The 19,338-nt window shown below is 45.3% G+C and overlaps 2 protein-coding genes across 6 annotated transcripts; both read right to left on the reverse strand.

Moving 5' to 3' along the window:
• Window positions 1–2,245: 2,245 nt before the first annotated feature.
• Window positions 2,246–12,973, reverse strand: LOC139576087 (uncharacterized). Of its 5 annotated transcripts, none has more exons than XR_011675059.1 (10): window positions 12,861–12,973; window positions 12,115–12,250; window positions 11,409–11,483; window positions 11,109–11,153; window positions 10,638–10,684; window positions 10,369–10,544; window positions 9,945–10,050; window positions 9,290–9,818; window positions 9,095–9,171; window positions 2,246–2,492 (listed from the first exon to the last, which is right to left on the reverse strand). XR_011675059.1 is itself a non-coding variant. In XM_071401744.1 (8 exons), exons 1-7 carry the CDS (start codon window positions 12,084–12,086, stop codon window positions 9,310–9,312), a joined length of 1,128 nt encoding a protein of 375 aa, XP_071257845.1. In that variant the 5' UTR covers window positions 12,087–12,219; the 3' UTR covers window positions 9,036–9,171; window positions 9,290–9,309. The 5 variants fall into 5 exon arrangements, 1 of the variants encoding a protein (XP_071257845.1); XR_011675058.1 differs by lacking the exons at window positions 12,115–12,250; window positions 12,861–12,973 and adding exons at window positions 11,613–11,703; window positions 11,917–12,046 and having other exon boundaries at window positions 2,358–2,492; XR_011675057.1 differs by lacking the exon at window positions 12,861–12,973 and having other exon boundaries at window positions 2,358–2,492; window positions 11,917–12,219.
• A 556-nt stretch (window positions 12,974–13,529) lies between these two features.
• Window positions 13,530–18,747, reverse strand: LOC139576083 (mucin-2-like). The gene is made up of 8 exons (XM_071401737.1): window positions 18,533–18,747; window positions 17,630–17,733; window positions 16,872–17,334; window positions 16,597–16,698; window positions 16,479–16,515; window positions 16,308–16,379; window positions 14,269–16,191; window positions 13,530–14,171 (listed from the first exon to the last, which is right to left on the reverse strand). The coding sequence occupies exons 1-8, from the start codon at window positions 18,629–18,631 to the stop codon at window positions 13,804–13,806; spliced, it is 3,168 nt and encodes a 1,055-aa protein (XP_071257838.1). The 5' UTR covers window positions 18,632–18,747; the 3' UTR covers window positions 13,530–13,803.
• Between the last annotated feature and the right edge of the window lie 591 nt (window positions 18,748–19,338).

Raw genomic sequence — 19,338 nt, forward strand, 5'->3', positions numbered from 1 at the left:
AAATGTAAAAACTCTAACCCTGCATGGATAAGGTCATGATGGTTCATCAATAAAAGCACTTTCCTCCATCAAATCTAATTTTATTGGTCACATTCACATATTTAGAAGATGTTATTGCGGGTGTAGCGAAATGCTTGTGTTCCTAGCTCCAACTGTGCAGTAGTATCAAACAGTTCAGAACAATACACACTAATGTAATGTATAATTAAATCAAGAAATATATAAATATTACATCGAGCAATGTTGGAGTGGCATTGACAACAAAAAGGTGTTTATTTATTTAACCTTTATTTAACTAGGCAAATACAGTAGAATAGAATACAGTATATAAATATGAGATGAGTAAAGCAGTATGTAAACATTATTAAAGTGGCCAGTGATTCCAAGAAAAAAAATCTATGTATATAGTGCAGCAGCCTCTAAGGTGCAGGGTTACGTAACCGGGTGGAAGCCTGCTAGTGATGGCTATTTAACAGTCTGATGGCCTTGAGATAGAAGCTATTTCTCTGTCCCAGCTTTGATGCACCTGTACTGACCTTGCCTTCTGGAAGATAGAGGCGGGAACAGGCCGTGGCGCAGGTGGTTGATGTCCTTGAATATCTTTTTGGCCTTCCTGTGACATCGGGTGGTGTAGGTGTCCTGGAGGGCATGTAGTTTGCCCCCGGTGATGCTTTGGGCAGACCACACCACCCTCTGAAGAGCCCTGCGGTTGCGGGCGGTGCAGTTGCCATACCAGGCCGTGATACAGCCTGACAGGATGCTCTCAATTGTGCATCTGTAAAAGTTTGTGAGGGTTTTAGGGGCCTCCGTTGAGGTTTTCCTGTAACTCTCACGGGTCAGGAGGCTATACATGAGTGTGTCATGTTGGTAGGCTGTTACCTTCACATAACACAGAGCTGTACACACGTTGTATATTCAAAACAGGCCCGGCCCAGAGTCACACACAGGTACTCTTTGTTTACAGCATATCATCACTACCACCAGTAGTGAAGGCAATCTGGGGAACAACTCAGAGCTTAGTGTGTCTCCGTCAGCCCAGCCAGACAGAGGTAGTGAGACATCCCTGTTGAGTTTCTAACCAGCATTCTCTGTGGATTTTAATAGTCTGGACAGTTCGGCCCTATGCAGCACTCAGTCCTATCCTTACTGGCACATGACCCGTGTGTTGCCCAGCGTGATCACGGGCTTCTGTTGCATTGTGGGAATCCATGGGAATGTGGTGGTTCTGATAGCCTGATGCTGAATCTGGCACTGTGTGACCTGATGGTCTTGCTATGCCTGCCTCTAGTTATCAACAACCTACAGAGGACCTGGGATCTGGGCCCCGCCGCCTGCAAGCTGCTCTTCTTCCTGATCTATTGCAGCCTGAATGGTAGTGTGCTGACCATCACCCTGCTGAGTGTGCAGCGCTGCGTCCAGGTGCTGTACCCCCACAGCTGGGCGCGGCTAGGCCGTATGAGGGAAGAGGCACTCCTCCCTGTGGGGGCTGGCAGGGTTCATTGCCTCTCCCGCCTTCTCTGTCCTTGACATCAAGACATACGACGGTGGCAAATCCTGCAGCTCACACTTCCAGAGCCTCAGACAAGAAATGGCCATCCTACTTGTCCAAATGCTGCTGGGATTTGTAGTTCCCTGCTGCATCCTGGTGGCGTCCTACTTCTACCTCCGCAGGAGGGTGAGCCAGGCGGCCCTGTTCAGAAAGCGGAGGTTGACCAAGCTGGTCATCTGCATCGTTCTGTCCTTCTTCTGCTTCTGGACTCTGCTGCACCTGTTCAACCTGCTGGCCCTGGTGAACTTGGCCGTGCAGAACGAGGTTGTGGAGAATGTGTGTGACTCAGCTTGGAATGTCCTCATGGGTTTCATCATCATCAACAGCTCCCTCAACCCTTTCCTCTATGCCTTCACCTCTTCAGGAATCCCCAGGGCAAGCCCCCACCCAACCACCACATGACACTGGCTTCCATTGAGTAGATATAATTGTTTAAAGCACTATGTACAAGCATTATGTAACTAACTATTTTTGTTGTGCTTATATTTTGTTCAAATTATTCTAGAGGACATCTGATATGATTTGTATTTTATTATAGCAGCCAGTGAATGTTTGCATAAGGAAATAAGTGCATGTGTGTTATTCAAAAGTAAAATTAAGGAAAAAATATCTGAGTAACTGACAATGAAATTATCTTGCTGTTGACAAATTAAAAGTTGCTAAGTTCACATTTGCCTGCATCTAGAGCTGACACAATTCAATTACTAATGTATATTTATTTATCAATATTCAGAATGTTATATAAACATAACAATAGAGATTCATAAAAAAACAAAGCTGCCTCTGTACACTATGGATTCAACACAATGGGAAGATGGGGGCGATGACCTCAGGTTGTCAACTGGGGTGAGTCTGGGGTCGCAGCTGTGTGTCCTTGACAACCTCCGTCTGCATGGAAGGGACCAGGTAACGTACAGCCCAGTGCACCATGCCATCAGGAATCCTGCACGACACACACACACACACAGACATACACACACAGACATACACAGCTTTCGGAAAGTATTCAGACCCCTTGACTTTTTCCACATTTTGGTAGGTTACAGCCTTATTCTAAAATTGATAAAAAATAGTTCCCCCCCCAGGCTCTGGCTGGGCCACTCAAGGACATTCAGAGACTTGTCCCGAAGTCATTCCTGCATTGTCTTGGCTGTGTGCTTAGGGTCATTGTCCTGTTGGAAGTCTGAGGTCCTGGGCGCTCTGGAGCAGGTTTTCATCAAGGATCTATGTACTTTGCTTTGTTCATCTTTGCCTTGATCTTGACTAGTCTCCCATTCCCTGCCACTGAAAAACATCCCCACAGCATGATGCTGCCACCACCATGCTTCACCGTAGGAATGGTGCTCGGATTCCTCCAGAAGTGACACTTGGCATTCAGGCCAAAGAGTTCAATCTTGGTTTCATCAGACCAGAGAATATTGTTTCTCATGGTCTGAGTCTTTAGGTGCCTTTTAGCAAACTCCAAGCAGGCTGTCATGTGCCTTTTACTGAGGAGTGGCTTCCATCTCGCCGAGTACTGCAAAGATGGTTGTCCTTCTGGAAGGTTCTCCCATCTCCACAGAGGAACTCTAGAGCTCTGTCAGAGTGACCATCGGGTACTTGGTCACCTCCCTGACCAAGGCCCTTATCCCCCGATTGCTCAGTTTGGCCGGGTGGCCAGCTCTAGGAAGAGTCTTGGTGGTTCCAAACTTCTTTATTTAAGAATTTTATATATTTTTTTTAAATTTCACTTTTATTTAACCAGGTAGGCCAGCTAGGAACAAATTCTCATTTACAACTGCGACCTGGCCAAGATAAAACAAAGCAGTGCGACAAAAACAACAACACAGAGTTACACATAAACAAACGTACAGTCAATAACACAATAGAAACATCTATGTACAGTGTGTGCAAATGTAGAAGAGTAAGGAGGTAAGGTAATAAATAGGCCATGGAGGCGAAATAATTACAATTTAGCATTAACACTGGAGTGATAGATGTGCAGATGATGAAGTGCAAGTAGAGATCCTGGGGTGCAAAAGAGCAAGAGGATAAGTAACAATATGGGGACAAATTAGGGTGTGTTATTTACAGATTGGCTGTTGTGGTATCCCAGGAGGTCTACCCCAGGGGATGGTAATAGAGGGGAGGTACGTGAGGCGAAGTTGGCTCCCTCTGCTGGGAATACGGGAGCTGGGAACCCCGACACGGACAGCTCCAAGTGGAGGTAATTATGGTAAAGTGCCAACCAGCTGTGGAGGCCAAATAAAAGGAGCACTGTGGCACACCACGAGAGAGAACGGGGAGAGACCGACACCGAGCAAGAAGAAGGACCGAGCCAAACCTAAGTGATTTTCTTTGTTATGTTTATTTTCTTTGTAAAGTTGTTTTTGCGGACTAAAACCTCCCTGTCTATGTGTCAATCTCTGCACGCTCAACCCAACACCCCACGGTTTACCACATTGTGTACAGGTACAGTGATCGGTAAGCTGCTCTGACAGCTGATGCTTAAAGTTAGAGAGGGATATATAAGACTCCAGCTTCAGTGATTTTTGCAATTCGTTCCAGTCATTGGCAGCAGAGAACTGAAAGGCGGCCAAAGGGAGTGTTGGCTTTGGGGATGACCAGTGAAATATACCTGCTGGAGCGCGTGCTACAGGTGGGTGTTGCTATGGTGACCAGTGAGCTGAGATTAGGCGGGGCTTTACCTAACATAAGCTTATAGATGACCTGGAGCCAGTGGGTTTGGCGACAAATATGTAGTGAGGGCCAGCCAACAAGAGCATACAGGTCGCAGTGGTGGGTAGTGTATGGGGCTTTGCTGACAAAACGGATGGCACTGTGATAGACTGCATCCAGTTTGCTGAGTAGAGTGTTGGAGGCTATTTTGTAAATGACATCGCCGAAGTCAAGGATCGGTAGGATAGTCAGTTTTACGTGGGTATGTTAGGCAGCATGAGTGAAGGATGCTTTGTAGCGAAATAGGAAGCCGATTCTAGATTTAATTTTGGATTGGAGATGCTTAATGTGAGTCTGGAAGGAGAGTTTACAGTCTAACTAGACACTTAGAATATGTGGACAACTACAAATGCCTAAGTCAGAACCATCCAGAGTAGTGATGCTAGTCGGGCGGGAGGGTGCGGGCAGCAATCGGTTGAAGAGCATGCACTTAATTTTACTTGCAGTTGGAGGTCTCGGAAGGAGTGTTGTATGACATTGAAGCTCGTTTGCTAGTTTGTTAACAGTCTCCAAAGAAGGGCCAGTTGTATACAGAATGGTGTTGTCTGCGTAGAGGTGGATCAGAGAATCACCAGCAGCAAGAGCGACATCATTGATACATATACAGAGAAAAGAGTCGGCCCGAGAATTGAACCCTGTGGTACCCCCATAAAGACTGCCAGAGGTCTGGACAACAGGCCCTCCAATTTGACACACGGAACTCTGAGAAGTAGTTGGTGAACCAGGCAAGACAGTCATTTGAGAAGCCAAGGCTATTGAGTCTGCCGATAAGAATGCGGTGATTGACAGAGTTGAAAGCCTTGGCCATGTCGATGAAGACGGCTGCACAGTAGTCTTTTATCAATGGCAGTTATGATATCATTTAGGACCTTCAGCGTGCCTGAGGTGCACCCATGACCAGCTCGGAAACCAGATTGCATAGTGGAGAAGGTACGGTGGGATTTGAAATGGTCTGTGATCTGTTTGTTAACTTGGCTTTCGAAGATTTTAGAAAGGCAGGGCAGGATGGATATAGGTCTGTAAAAGTTTGGGTCTAGAGTATCTCCCCTTTGAACAGGGGGATGACCGCGGCAGCTTTCCAATCTTTGGGGATCTCAGATGATACAAAAGAGAGGTTGAACAAGCTAGTAATAGGGGTTACAACAATTTTGGCGGATCATTTTAGAAAGAGGGTCCAGATTGTCTAGCCCAGCTGATTTGTAGGGATCCAGATTTTGCATGGAATGGAAAATGGAATTATAGATATACCTCTCCTTAATGCAACCGCTGTGTCAGATTTCAAAAAAACTTTACGGAAAAAGCAAACCATGCAATAATCTGAGACGGAGCTCAGAACAAGAGTCAAATTAGCCGCCATGTTGGAGTCAACAGAATCCAGAAATTACATGATAAATATTCCCTTACCTTTGATGATCTTCATCAGAATGCACTCCCAGGAATCCCAGGTCCACAATAAATGCTTGATTTGTTCGATAATGTCTGTTATTTATGTCCAATTAGCTACTTTGGTTACCGCGTTTGGTAAACAATTCCAAAGTCACAAAGCGCGTTCACTAAAACGTGACGAAATGTCCAAAAGTTCCGTAACAGTCAATAGAAACATGTCAAACGATGTATTGAATCAATCTTTAGAATGTTGTTCAAATAAATCTTGAATAACGTTCCAACCGGAGAATTACATTGACTTCAGGTGAGCGATGGAACGGAGCTCCCTCTTATGTGAACGCACATGGTGAAAAAATGGTCACCTCATGACAGTGGTGACTCATTCCTGTCTCCTTCGGCCCCCCTTCACAGTAAAGTCATCAGACAAAGTTCTATTGACTGTTCACATCTAATGGAAGCCGTAGGAAGTGAAAACTCATCCATATCTCGCTGTAATTTCAATGGGAGCTTGGTTGAAAATCTACCAGCCTCAGAAAAAAACTTCAGGCTTTTGCCTGCCATATGAGTTCTGTTATACTCACAGACATAATTCAAACAGTTTTAGAAACTTCAGAGTGTGTTCTATCCAATAAAATGCATATATTAGCAACTATGACTGAGGAGCAGGCCGTTTACTCTGGGCACCTCTGTGTACCTTTCATCCAAGCTACTCAATACTGCCCCTGCAGCCATAAGAAGTTAAAGAACAACCAGGCATCCTCTACTGACGGGATGAGGTCAATATCCTTCCAGAATACCCAGGCCAGGTCGATTAGAAAGGCCTGCTCGCTGAAGTGCTTTAGGGAGCGTTTGACAGTGATGAGGGGGGACCGCGGACCCATTACGCAGGCAATGATCACTGAGATCCTGGTTGAAGACAGCAGAGGTGTATTTAGAGGGCAAGTTCGTCAGGATATCTAAGAGGGTGCCCATGGTTATGGATTTAGTGTTGTACCTGGTAGGGTCCTTGATCATTTGTGTGAGATTGAGGGCATTTAGCTTAGATTGTAGGACGGCCGGGGTGTTAAGCTTGTCCCAGTTTAGGTCACCTAACAGTACTCTGAAGATCGATGGGTGGCAATCAATTCACATATGTTGTCCAGGGCACAGCTGGGGCCTGAAGGGGGTCTATAACAAGCGGCAACGGTGAGACTTGTTTCTGGAAAGGTGGATTTTTAAAAGTAGAAGCTCGAATTGTTTGGGCACAGACCTGGATAGTATGACAGAACTCTGCAGGCTAACTCCGCCCCCTTTGGCAGTTCTATCTTGTCGGAAAATGTTATAGTTAGGGATGGAAATGTAAGGATTTTGGTGGCCTTCCTAAGCCAAGATTCAGACACGGCTAGGATATCCGGGTTGGCGGAGTGTGCTAAAGCAGTGAATAAAACAAACTTAAGGAGGCTTCTAATGTTTACATACATGAAACCAAGGCCTTTATAGTTACAGAAGTGAACAAATGAGAGCGCCTGGGGAATGGGAGTGGAGCTAGGGGCTGCAGGGCCTGGGTTAACCTCTACATCACCAGAGGAGGAGTAGGATAAGGGTACGGCTAAAGGCTATAAGAACTGGTCGTCTAGTGCGTTCGGAACAGAGAGTAAAATAAGCAGATTTTGGGGCGCGGAGGAATAGATGATTCAAGCAATAATGTACAGACAAGGGTATGGTAGGATGTGAGTACAGTGGAGGTAAACCTAGGCATTGAGTGATGAGAGAGGTTTTGTCTCTAGAGGCACCATTTAAGCTAGGTGAGGTCACCGCATGTGTGGGGGATGGAACAAAAGGGCTAGCTAAGGCATATTGAGCAGGGCTGGAGGCTCTACAGTGAAATAAGACAATAATCACTAACCAAAACAGCAATAAACAAGGTATATTGACATTAGGGAGAGGCATGTGTAGCCGAGTGATCATAGGTTCCAGTGAGTAGTTAGACGAGCTGGAGACACGGCGATTCAGACAGCTAGCGGGCCGGGGATAGCAGATGGGCCTTCGGGAGATGTCGCAACGGAAGAGCCTGTTGAAACCCCTTCAGACGGTTACGTAGGCAGACCAGTCGTGATGGATCGGCGGGGCTCCGTGTCGGCAGTAAAAGGGTCCAGGCCAATTGGCAAAATAGGTATTGTTGCTCAAGAATTGGCTGATGGACCTCTTCAGCTAGCCGGGAGATGTGCCTAGCTCGAGGCTAGCTCCAGGCTAACTGGTATTTGCTTCGGGACAGAGACGTTAGCCAGGAGTAGCCACTCGGATAGCAGCTAGCTAGCTGCGATGATCTGGTGTAAAAGTTCAAAGCTTGCGGTAGGAATCCGGAGATGTGGTAGAGAAAAAGCAGTCCGATATGCTCTGGGTTGATATACTGTGCAGACGGGCAGGAATTGACCGGACTGAGGCTGGCTGATGTCCGAGTTAACGGTGATGACCGCTAGCAGTGGCTAACTGACTACTAGCTAGTAGCTAGTTAGCTAGCTAGCTTCTGATGGGTGTTCCGGTTCTAAAGTGTAAAGAAAATAGCAGATCCGTACCACATTGGTTGAGGCGGGTTGCAGGAGAGTATGTTCAGTCCGTAGATGGAAAATGAGATAAAAAAAGATATATACATGGGACAAACAGACATCTGACTGCTACGCCATCTTGGAACACACATAAGAATGATGGAGGCCAATGTGTACTTGGGGACTTTCAATGCTGCAGAAATGTTTTGGTACACTTCCCCAGATCTGTGCCTCTACACAATCCTGTCTCTGAGCTCTAAATCAAATTGTATTTGTTACATGCGCCGAATACAACCTTACCTTACCATGAAATGCTTACTTACAAGCCCTTATCCAACAACGCAGTTCAAGAAATAGAGTTAAGAAAATATTTACAAAATAAAATTACAACATTTTAAATGAACACAAGAAAATTACATAACAATAACAAGGCTTCATACAGGGGGTACAGGGTCAATGTGGACAATCTACTGACAATTCCTTTGACATCATGGCTTGGTTTTAGCTCTGACATGCACTGTCAACTGTGGGACCTTATATAGACAGGTGCGTGCCTTTCCAAATCATGTCCAATCAATTGAATTTACCACAGGTAGACTTCAATCAAGTTGTAGAAACATCTCAAGGATGATCAATAAGGATGATCAATGGAAACAGGATGCACCGGAGCTCAATTTCGAGTCTCATAGCAAAGGGTATGAATAATTATGTATTTCATTTTTTTTTAATACATTTGCAAAAATTTCTAAAAACCTGTTTTTCGCTTTGTCATTATGGGGGTACTGTGTGTAGATTGCTGAGGATTTTTATATATTTAATCAATTTTAGAATAAGGCTGTAACGTAACAAAATGTGGAAAAAGCAAAGAGGTCTGAGTACTTTCCGAAGGCACGGCACACACACACGGTTTACTCACTTTAAATGGCTTAGATCCTTCGAAATGCGGCCACACAGCTGATAAGAATATGAGAACGAAGTGCCATCACTGTGAACCTGAGAGAGCAAGACAGATCATTTACTTCACACCAATCTAACAAAACGGACAGGTTAAAAATTCCACTAAATGGTCTATATATATCCTATTTCTTGGTTGAAAACTGGTCACCCTTACATTGGAGGGCCTCCGGGGGGCTATTGCTGCAACTGCCTTCTGTTTGCAGCTGCTTCCCTCCCCAATCCTGGAAACATCCAGGGGGGCAGGCCGCAGTTCTTCTGCATATTTTCCTCCTCCCAGGGGATATCATTATCCTCTGGGGTCTGCACAGAACTCTTCTTCTTATCCTTCCTACACCTCTTCACAACATCCTCCTCTTCCTCCACCTGATCTTGCTGCTCCGTGACTGGAAGTTGATGTGTTGTGGTTGAGCCACTGTGGTGGAGCTTCATGCCAGAGTGTTGGTGCTTTGTAGATGGACTCACAGTGGAGGAGCCGCCACTGGAGGGGAGTAGGCTGTGAGAGGGGCCTGGTTTTTGATAAGGAGGAAGGGAGCGCTCGCCTGACCTTTGGGTGGCCCCATGGGTCAGGGTTGGCACCTGGGTGTTGGTTGCCAGGGGAAACGTTGCAAGGGTGACTGGTTGTGGAGTGGGGTCGAGCAGAGACTGGCTCTTCTGGAGGGAGAAGGGCTCCGAGGTGATAGATTCTGTCAGGGAACCAATGAGAGACAGAAGTTAGAATATCTGTAGTACGGTGCAAAGACAAATGTGGATGGTGTGATGTGTGTGTATAGAGGTTGAATGATTGAAAAGTTAAAAGGAAAGGAGCACACCGTCAGATGCAGAGGAGGTCCTGAGCAGCTCAGCTGCTGGAGCAAACATGTCCCATGGGCTCGCCACTGCTCCTCCGGTCACCCCTGACACCATCCAAACTCTCCTCTAGAGAGAGGGAGAGAAAAATATAGATATTTGTACACACACTGGGCTCTATTGTGGTAGCAGCATACTTCAGCTAGCAGTAACTGATAGAAAATACTTAATCTACAGCATGGACCAGTTAACAAACATAACTCACAGGAAAGTGTGGGATCATGGGCAATAGTTATAGTAATAGGTTGGTCACACACACACACACACACACACACACACACACACACACACACACACACACACACACACACACACACACACACACACACACACACACACACACACACACACACACACACACACACACACACACACACACACACACACCTTATATCTGAACCTTTCAATAGCCCATCTGGTGCCAGTGAGGGTGTTGGAGGTGGAGGTGGAGGGCTGTGGGGAGGGGGGGTTTGTGGGTGTCCTCAAGAGTTCCATCACATCCTTCAACAGAGACTGGCGCCAGTCATGCTGCCACTCCCCCAGCAGCTCTGACAGACTGAACTCTAGTAGATAGGAAACACAGTCATATACACAGGTGTGGCAAACAATAAGGATACAAATCATCAATGTAGTGCAGAGTGTATAGAGTTCCGTACCAGACTGGGTGTTCTGAGTATGGACAGAATCCTGTGCAAGCAGGGATCTGTGGATAAAAGAAAACACATGATCAACAAATACAATATATAAAGTAATGTACACATGTATTATATGCAACAACAAAAAAATGCACAAACACAGACTCTTGTCTCTACCTTCTTGCCCTTTGTGCTGTTGTCTGTGCCCAATAATGTTTGTACCATGTTGTGCTGCTGCCATGATGTTGTCATGTGTTGCTGCCATGCTATGTTGTCGTCTTAGGTCTCTCTTTATGTAGTGTTGTCTCTCTTGTTGTGATGCGTGTTATGTCCTATATTTTTATTTAATACATTTTTATTTTTTTATCCCAGCCCCCGTCCCCGCAGGAGGCCTTTTGGTAGGCCGTCATTGTAAATAAGAATATGTTCTTAACTGACTTGCCAAGTTAAATAAAATTGAAAAAAACATAAATACACACACCCCATACTCACCTCCATGTTGTACAGATCTTTTGTCTGACTGAGTTGAGCGATGTGCTGAAACAAAAGCAAGTTGGAGAGTCACTACATTTAATGTGTGTATCACAGGAGGCTACTGAGGAGAGAACGGCTCATAATATTGTCTGGAACGGAGCAAATGGAATGCCATCAAAGACCTGGAAACCATGTGTTTAATGTATTTGTTACCATTTCACTCAATCCGCTCCAGTCATTAGAATGAGCCTGTTCTTCCCAATTAAGGTGCATATGTGTGGGTGTTTGGGTTTGGAGGCCAGGAGGTGCGTCTCTTACCAGCAAGGGCTGTTGTCTTTAGCAGCCCCATCTGATGTGGTGGTCAGCTCACCAACCGATAAGTAAAACTGGCTCCTTGTATGAGGAGATGAGGACACATTTAGAGTAAAATAAAATATGAATGGTAAAGAATAAAGAACAGGAGCTGTCTCTCTAAGACCAAAGGACTACTAGTACCAGTATCATAGGATCATTCACACGCACCTGTTCAGAGTCCATGTTGAACTGCAGGGTGTATGAATACACACACACTGTGCAATTAATGAGACTGGAGAAGCACTCACAGTCATCCTGCCTACCAGAGGATACCGATAGATAGAAATGCATCACCATTTGCTGTATGGTTTTTAAATATCTTAATACGTTTTGTCTCGTCTTGTTTCTCCTTATGTTGGCTGTTAGATTTGTACTGGGCTTAACAAGAAATGGTTTACAGGTGGGTTTTAGACATACATGTCATTTAATATGATCTCATAGGCCTCTACGCTTGTCCTAAATGTTAACTCACTCCTGAAGAGTCTCCCAGGCGTCCTGGGTCAGTATGGCGGGGATGTGCACCACTCCATCAGAGAGGAACAGCAACGTTGTCAAACCCTCAGTCGACCGGGCTTGGGACTCTGACATCCGGCCGACCCACACACACACACACCTTCTAAACTTGGAACACAGGCCTTGCATGAAGTGTATGTACTTGATGCCTCATTACCCCAACAACATGCGCTTTCATCAGAGTGTTCTTCTGCTCCTCCTTTGGCTCTGTGCCATAACTCAGGATGACCTGCTCCATCCAGGGCTCCAACTTAGTCCTCCTACCCCGAGTCATGGCCACACACCCTAAAACACTGGAGACAGGCATGTACAGAATAATGTGACAGTTGAGAGTTGATGGCACTACTATTTTCAGTATACTAGCTAGTTACCTGTTATTACACTAACTGGTGTGGTGACTATAATATCCATACACAGTTGTGGATTTATTAGCTAGCTAAACATTGCAGTGAAAAGCCTCTCATGGTACTAACTTTTCCACACATAACTAGTTTACAAACTAAACTAAAATAAATTAGAACTAGGCCTAGCTAATAGAATAGATCATATCGAGAAAACATCAATACCAACTTTAACGTTACTTAGCTAGCTTTGTTGTGAACTGTACGGCGAAGTCTTCCTCCTACTCATGTGACAGCAAACTTAGCTGCTTACACCTAACGTTAGCTAGCTACTGTAGATCCCATAGGTCAGTGGTTCATACCCTTTTTTGGTTACTGTACCACCAACTGAATTTTGCTTTACCCGGAGTACCCCCTCATGTGCATTTGACCAGTAGGCCTACGGTCTCATGAGTCTACTCAATTACCCCCCCTGGTTGGGAACCACTGCACTAGGTCGTCAGGTCGTTCAGATTTACACTATTGCATTTGTGAACAACGGCAATTATATATTGCAACTCACCTGATAGTAAAACAACGACAACCACTTTTGAGTCTGATTGGATGTAGCGGTTCCACTGAGTGATGTTACTTTATTTACATTCCGTTGGGGAATCTTTCCACAGCAAATGGTTCCCACTGCAATCCCCTATCATGGGAAACACTGTTCACGCCATTTCGATACCAATGTGTGTCCTGTCCCACTGCACACGCACACGTTATATTCCTTTCCTTGTCCATTCATGACACCTTATCTAAAATGTCTGTATTAAAGCACTTGTGGGGAACACCTGTATAGTCCCTTCATCTACCCTTAAAAAAGAAAGGAGATGAGGGAATTATGCCTATAGGAGTAACTTATTGGGAGCAACATCCCCTAGTGTAATTGCTCCCCTTGTCTGCCCTTGACAATTTGTCCTTGGAGACAGGTGATGGCCAGATATGGTTCTGCTACCACATATTACCTTCATCAATCCAATAATTTCTGTCCGTCAAGGTGTGTCGTCGAGGGCATATGGGAATAGGGCAATGATTCACTCTGGTACTACCATGAAGAAACACTTCTATCTCAGACCTTCTCTCCTTCCACCAACTTTTGTCATACATTTCTGGTTTAGGCTTAGTTATAGACATTCCAAAGAGATTGGGAGCTAGGAACTAACAGACGGACTGAAGCATGATAAAGACATCATGACATTATGAATATTCATTTTAATTATCATAAGTAACTATGTGTCTCATATCCATCTATTGTAAACATATTTCACCACAGTTGATGTATTACATAATCATACAATACGTGCAATGCAAATGTAAACATGGTTGAGAAAAAAAGTACACGTTGCTGGGTCAGTCCATTTGTGTCACACAGAGGGGGTCTCAGTTTTTTGGTTCGATGTTCCACCCTCTGCGGTTTTCTGCTGTGATGTGGTCCCTGTACTCAGTCCCATGGACTGTCCCCCTGTTTATTTTTCTGTGGTCTCCCCTGCCTCTATCACAGTAGTTGGTCCCTTGTTTGACTTGCTCTCTACCACCTCCTTAGTTTTGAACTCTTTTTCATCTGACACATTGGTCCCTCCTTCCCTCTTTTTATCCCCATCCTTTTTACACAACTCTCTTTCTTCATTTGATTTGGTCTCTTCTACTCCCTGCCTCATGATCTCATCCACCTTCTGCAGACCCTCCTCCTTCTCCTCTTTTATGGTTTTGCCTATGTTGTGCGCCAATGATTTCTGTTCTTTTTCTTTCTCTGTGGCCCTCCTGACATCTTCTTCCTTGCTACGTTTCTCTTCTGTCTCCTTGTTCCTCTCTACCCTCTCAGCATTCAGGTCATCTGTAGGAGAGGAAAGAGAGGGACAAAATGTTATTTTCAACAGGTTACTTCCAAATTTCAAGCAATATTATTATTACTATTGAACGCACACACTTACTTGTACCCTTAGTCATGGACAGCAGTCCCATTGCAGGATTAAGGCTAATTCTCTCCTCAGGTGATGGTTGAATAGTATTAATTGGTGTAGGTCTAGCAAAGTTAGTGGGGGTTGGACTGGAAGAGTTAGTGGGGCTATGAGTAGAAGAGTTAGTGGGACTATGAGTAACATAATTAGTGGGGATTGAGATAGTGGTGTGTGTAGTAGAGTTAGTAGGTTTAGTGGTGTTGGTGGGATTTGAAGGGTTAGTGGGGGTGTTGGTAGTAGAGTTAGTGGGGTTGGGGCTACTGATGAGGACAGAAGAGTTAGTGGCAGTGGTGATATTAGAACGGCCTGTAGAGATAGTGGTGACGGGGCTAGAGGTAATGGGGGTGGGGGTAGTGGTCAGGCTAGTAGAGTTAGTTGGGATGGGACTAGTAGTGTTAGTAGTGGTGTGAGTAGAAGAGAATGTGGGGGAGGAAATATTGATGGAGTTAGTTGAGTGAGTGGCAGTGGGGATAGAAGTGACAGTGGGGGAGTGATTAGTAGAGATAATTGGAATCGGACTGCTAGGGATAGTAGCAGTGTGAGCAGCACAGTTAGTGGAAGTTGAGCTGGTAGAGCAAGTAGGGATAGGACTAGTAGAGTTAGTGGGGCTTGAGGTAGAAGTGAAGTTGACAGAGTTAGTTGCGCTGGTATTGTGAGTTCCGGTTTGGGTAGCGTTGGAGTCAGTGGAGTTTATGGAGATATGGGTAGGAGTGGAAGCACCATTCATAGAATTAAGGGTCGAGGTTGTTATAGTAGCAGCAGGAGATGGAGGTGGGGTAACTGAATTAGTAATTAGGGTAGTGGGGGTGGGACACAGAGAGTTAGTGGGGGTGAGACACAGAGAGGTAGTGGGGGTGGGAGTAGAAATGTTGTTGCCAGCAGAAGCAATTATGGAGATGGGAGTATTTAGTGTTGGAGTTGTCGAGGCAGTAGTATCAGTAAGGGTAGGGGTAGAAGCATTAGTGGTGGGGGTTGTTGATGTATGGGTATCAGTATTAGGGTTAACAGGTGTTGGGGCAGTAATGCTTGTAATGGTGATTGTGGCTAGATTAGGGATGGACGACGCAGAGGTGGTTGGGGTGGTGGAGTCAGTGGAGGCAGTGGGAGTTAGGGTGGGGATAGAGCCAAAGTTCATGTCAGTAGGGGGGGTGGAAGTTGTAATATTCATAGGGCCAGATGTAGTTGTAATGGAGGTAATGGTAGTGGTTGTGGCAGGGTTAGTACTGGGGATGAAGTTGGTGGTGTTGGGAGTGGAGGCTGTAGTATTGATAGGGGTAGGTGCAGACATTGTAGAGGGGATGATGTCATTGGGGATTGAATTAGAGGAAGTAGCGGTAGTAGAAACGGGGATGGAAGAGTTAGTGGGATCTGGGACAGGGGAGGGAATGATGGTGTCAGTGAGAATAGAATAGTTAGTGGGATCTGGGACAGGGGAGGGAATGATGGTGTCAATGGGAATAGAATAGTTAGTGGGATCTGGGACAGGGGAGGGAATGATGGTGTCAATGGGAATAGAAGAGTTAGTGGGATCTGGGACAGGGGAGGGAATGATGGTGTCAATGGGAATAGAAGAGTTAGTGGGATCTGGGACAGGGGAGGGAATGATGGTGTCAGTGGGAATAGAAGAGTTAGTGGGATCTGGGACAGTGATGGGAATAGTGGTGTCAGTGGGGATAGGTTTAGAACTGGTAGGGGTATCAGTGATACTAGGGGTGGGGTCTGTGGGGGAACACGCTTCTCCTTCCTGTATTTGGGCTAGGTCATTCTCAGGGGTGAGATGACCGGAAATAGTGGGAGGTGGGGTTGGGCCTCGCTTAATTATTGGCTTAGGAGGCAGAGCAGGTTTCCCAGCTGACTCATGTGCGGACACACTCTGTCGTACTGCTCGTCTCGTATCTAAAGAGAAAGAAGATGAGCATAAGATACACAAAATTGTATACAATAGTGTGTGTGTTTGTGTGTGTGTGTGTTTACAATGTCTGCATGAGTGTATTTGTGCGTGTGTGTGTTACCTGATGAGGTGGACATGGTCCGGGGCTTCATAAATGTGGGTGGGGGCTCAGGTTTATTATCGATGATAGTGCCTGAAACCGAGACAGAAAATGAAGAAAAACACATATCCATCACCACACACAGACTCGCACATATACTCTAGCAAGTGTTATATGAGTAAAATGACTTACCCTCTGATTCAGCTTTTTTCATCTCTCTCTCCTGACTCTGTAGAATGGAATAAGAATTTTTATGTTTTCCATATAGACACACAACCACATGCACACTCAGATAAATGCACATACACACCTGTGTCTCTCCTGGCTGAGCTTTGGACACACCAATACGTTGTAGCATGAGCTGGAGGCGCTGCTCAAAGCCATGATGGCTATCAGACGAGTGTTTCTGAAACTAACCAGAACCAAGGAGAAGCAGTCAGTGCCGATAAGAACCAATCCAAACTAAAGAATGATCAAAATAAAAACAAAAACTATCCTTTCATAGGCTGTGAAGAATTTTTTACCAAATTGCTTTAACCCATCAAGTTTTTTCAAAGGGTCGGTTGAACACATTTGAATATATACCTTCCCTTGTGCAGTGTTCTTGGTGTTCCCAGCGTTGGCTCCGGATCCAGAGAGCAGAATGAGAGACTGTGACTTCCCCTCTCTTAGCGCACGACGGGGTGGAGCCTCACCCCTCAGTGGAGTGGGACCATCAGGAGGGGTTTCTGCTTCCACTGGATCTCCTGTCACAAAGCTGTCATCCACACTCTCCTTCTCTTTCACTTTTTCATTCTCCTTCACTTGATCTTTTTCAGCTCTGGTGGCCTCCCTAAGAGGCCGAATTAGGTCGGCGATGGAGGTCTTCTTGGCCTTCCCCTCTTGGCTTCCCTCTGATTTCACAGCCCTCCGCTTTTTAAGGGTGAAGAACTCGCCCAGCTTCCTCCGTAGGGTTCTGGAAGGGGCGGGGCAAGGGGCGGCGCAAGCAGGCGCTACTTCCACTTCCTGTTCAGTAATGGGAGTTTCCTCAGACTCATTCAGTGTTTTCCTGGAGGAAGAGTCAGAGTAGCACAGGACCAGCATTTGTGTGTTTGTCAATCATAGGGCCCAAGTTTTTCCTGGCCATGTGGCCTGACATGGACAAGCTAGGGTCTGCATGCAGGTAATGTGGTCAGGAAAATGTTATGAATATAGGTTGTAGGTTGTTATGTAGGTTGTTATGAATATGAGCATCTCATAAATTACTCAAATTTAAAGAGGTTTATTGTGAGCTGGTTAAGATGTGTTGGAGATGAGAAAGTGAAGAGTCAGATTATCTAAAATGAGTTTGGTCAGATACTCACACGGTGTCGACAGGAAGGACTCGCTTAGTAAAGAACTCCTCAACTCCCTCATCAACTCGCCCCATGTGATCAGGGACTCCATTTTCATTGTCAACCACCGATTCCTGTGTCACACCCATGCACACATGCACAGAGAAAGAGATAAGTGTTACGACATCTGTGATTATTAGGTGTTTGTGTGTGAGAATGTGTGTGAGTGCAGTTAGACTACCAGAGAAATAGAAAGCAAAAGGGTTTCCAATTCATGGAAAGAGTGCCATGTTGGATACCAGGTTACTGAGAGCAGTTTACTTCATATAGCACATAGTAATTATTACATAAAATTGTCACCTCATGGGCTCAGACTTCCCTGACACACAGAATATACACATCATACATATATCCCCCAGATCTACATTATCACACTACCATTGGTATGTACAATTACCAATGACTGACTCAGAAAACCATTAAGACCCTATGATGTCATCTCCTGTGGCACTAAGGCTGCCCATGTGATTAGGTTTGGTTTAGTTCATCCAACAAAACCAGCTTTACATGTGTTAATTCTGATCGTGATTGATACAGTACCAATGGCAGGCATACAATGGATAAGGTGATGATGGCTATGGTAGAGAAAATTCACACACACCTACCAAGAAAAACCCCACCAGCTTCAGACCAAGCATTATATAGCCCTAGAAATTAGCCACATACAATCACAATCCTATACACAAATGCAATCCCCCCAAACACACACTATTGGTGTTGAATATGCAAGCAGCTGGTTGCTGTTGCGATACAAGTACCTTGAATCAAGCAGGCACCAGGCATCTTCCCTCCATCCCCCCACTGTACCCTATTACATCTCCCCTCACCATTATGCCTCTACACAGCACCCATTTTTTTTCCATCCCTCTGTACCTTTGGTCTGCTGGGGCGGAGGTGTTGATTTTGTCGGTGTGGTCTAGGTCTGCTGCGGGTGTAGTGCCTCAGCGCCGGCCCGCCCAATGGAAGCTCCATAAGGGGAGACACAGCACTCCGTTGTCGTGGTGCTCCGTTGCCGTGGCTCTGTTGCCGAGGCACCGTTGCTAAGAGCACCAGCAGCAGTATTCACTGCCTCCACCAAGGTAGGAGGGGCCAAACTGAGCTAGACTGACAGATTTGACAACAAGGGGCCTCGCCTTTCTACCCCCCCACCCCTTCCTCCGAAAGCGTGAGAAAGACCAAAAGAATGAGAAGACAGAGAGAATGGAGTAATTTAGAGCTTGTGTTAGAGGGAGAGCGGTGCAAGGCAGTCTAGCATATATTAATTTATAATATAAATTAAGGTTCTTCATGGAACTGACCAAAATGCAGGAAGGGAACAATATGTGCTAAAATTACAAATTAATAATTGATTTTACATGGATGGGTTATAGAAAATGCAGGGGATGATTGGTGATCTAGGCAATGGGTTTCTGGAGTGTGTAAATCTCCAAGAAGTGATTAAAATATCAAGCAAGGAAAAACCAGGGAGGGGACTAAAATTGTGTGTTAATGAAACACTCAATATCAGAAATTCAACAGGAACAACCAAAATAGTCTAGTTCACCTACTACTCCAAACAGGTTTCTAAAAAGAGACTTGTGGGCATAAACCTTCTGTCAGGTGTCAGAACCATGTAGCAGATAAATAGGGCAGATTATACTCTAGTGTAAACATGATTAAACATCCTATAGTGCCTATAT

The sequence above is a fragment of the Salvelinus alpinus genome, chromosome 5, assembly GCF_045679555.1.
Source record: "Salvelinus alpinus chromosome 5, SLU_Salpinus.1, whole genome shotgun sequence".
Lineage (NCBI taxonomy): Eukaryota > Metazoa > Chordata > Actinopteri > Salmoniformes > Salmonidae > Salvelinus > Salvelinus alpinus.

Bases quoted from the DNA above. Each gene is read 5' to 3' on its own strand.
- LOC139576087 (XM_071401744.1), bottom strand. From the start codon at position 12,086: ATGCAAGGCCTGTGTTCCAAGTTTAGAAGGTGTGTGTGTGTGTGGGTC. The intron at 10,685-11,108 runs GTGAGTATGGGG...TTTTATCCACAG, and splicing joins AAGATCTGTACAACATGGAG to ATCCCTGCTTGCACAGGATT. The intron at 9,819-9,944 runs GTGTGCTCCTTT...GTTCCCTGACAG, and splicing joins GACCTCCTCTGCATCTGACG to AATCTATCACCTCGGAGCCC.
- LOC139576083 (XM_071401737.1), bottom strand. From the start codon at position 18,631: ATGGAGCTTCCATTGGGCGGGCCGGCGCTGAGGCACTACACCCGCAGC. The intron at 17,335-17,629 runs GTGAGTATCTGA...CTCTTCCTCCAG, and splicing joins GTCCTTCCTGTCGACACCGT to GAAAACACTGAATGAGTCTG. The intron at 14,172-14,268 runs GTAAGTGTGTGC...CCTCTCCTACAG, and splicing joins GTCCATGACTAAGGGTACAA to ATGACCTGAATGCTGAGAGG.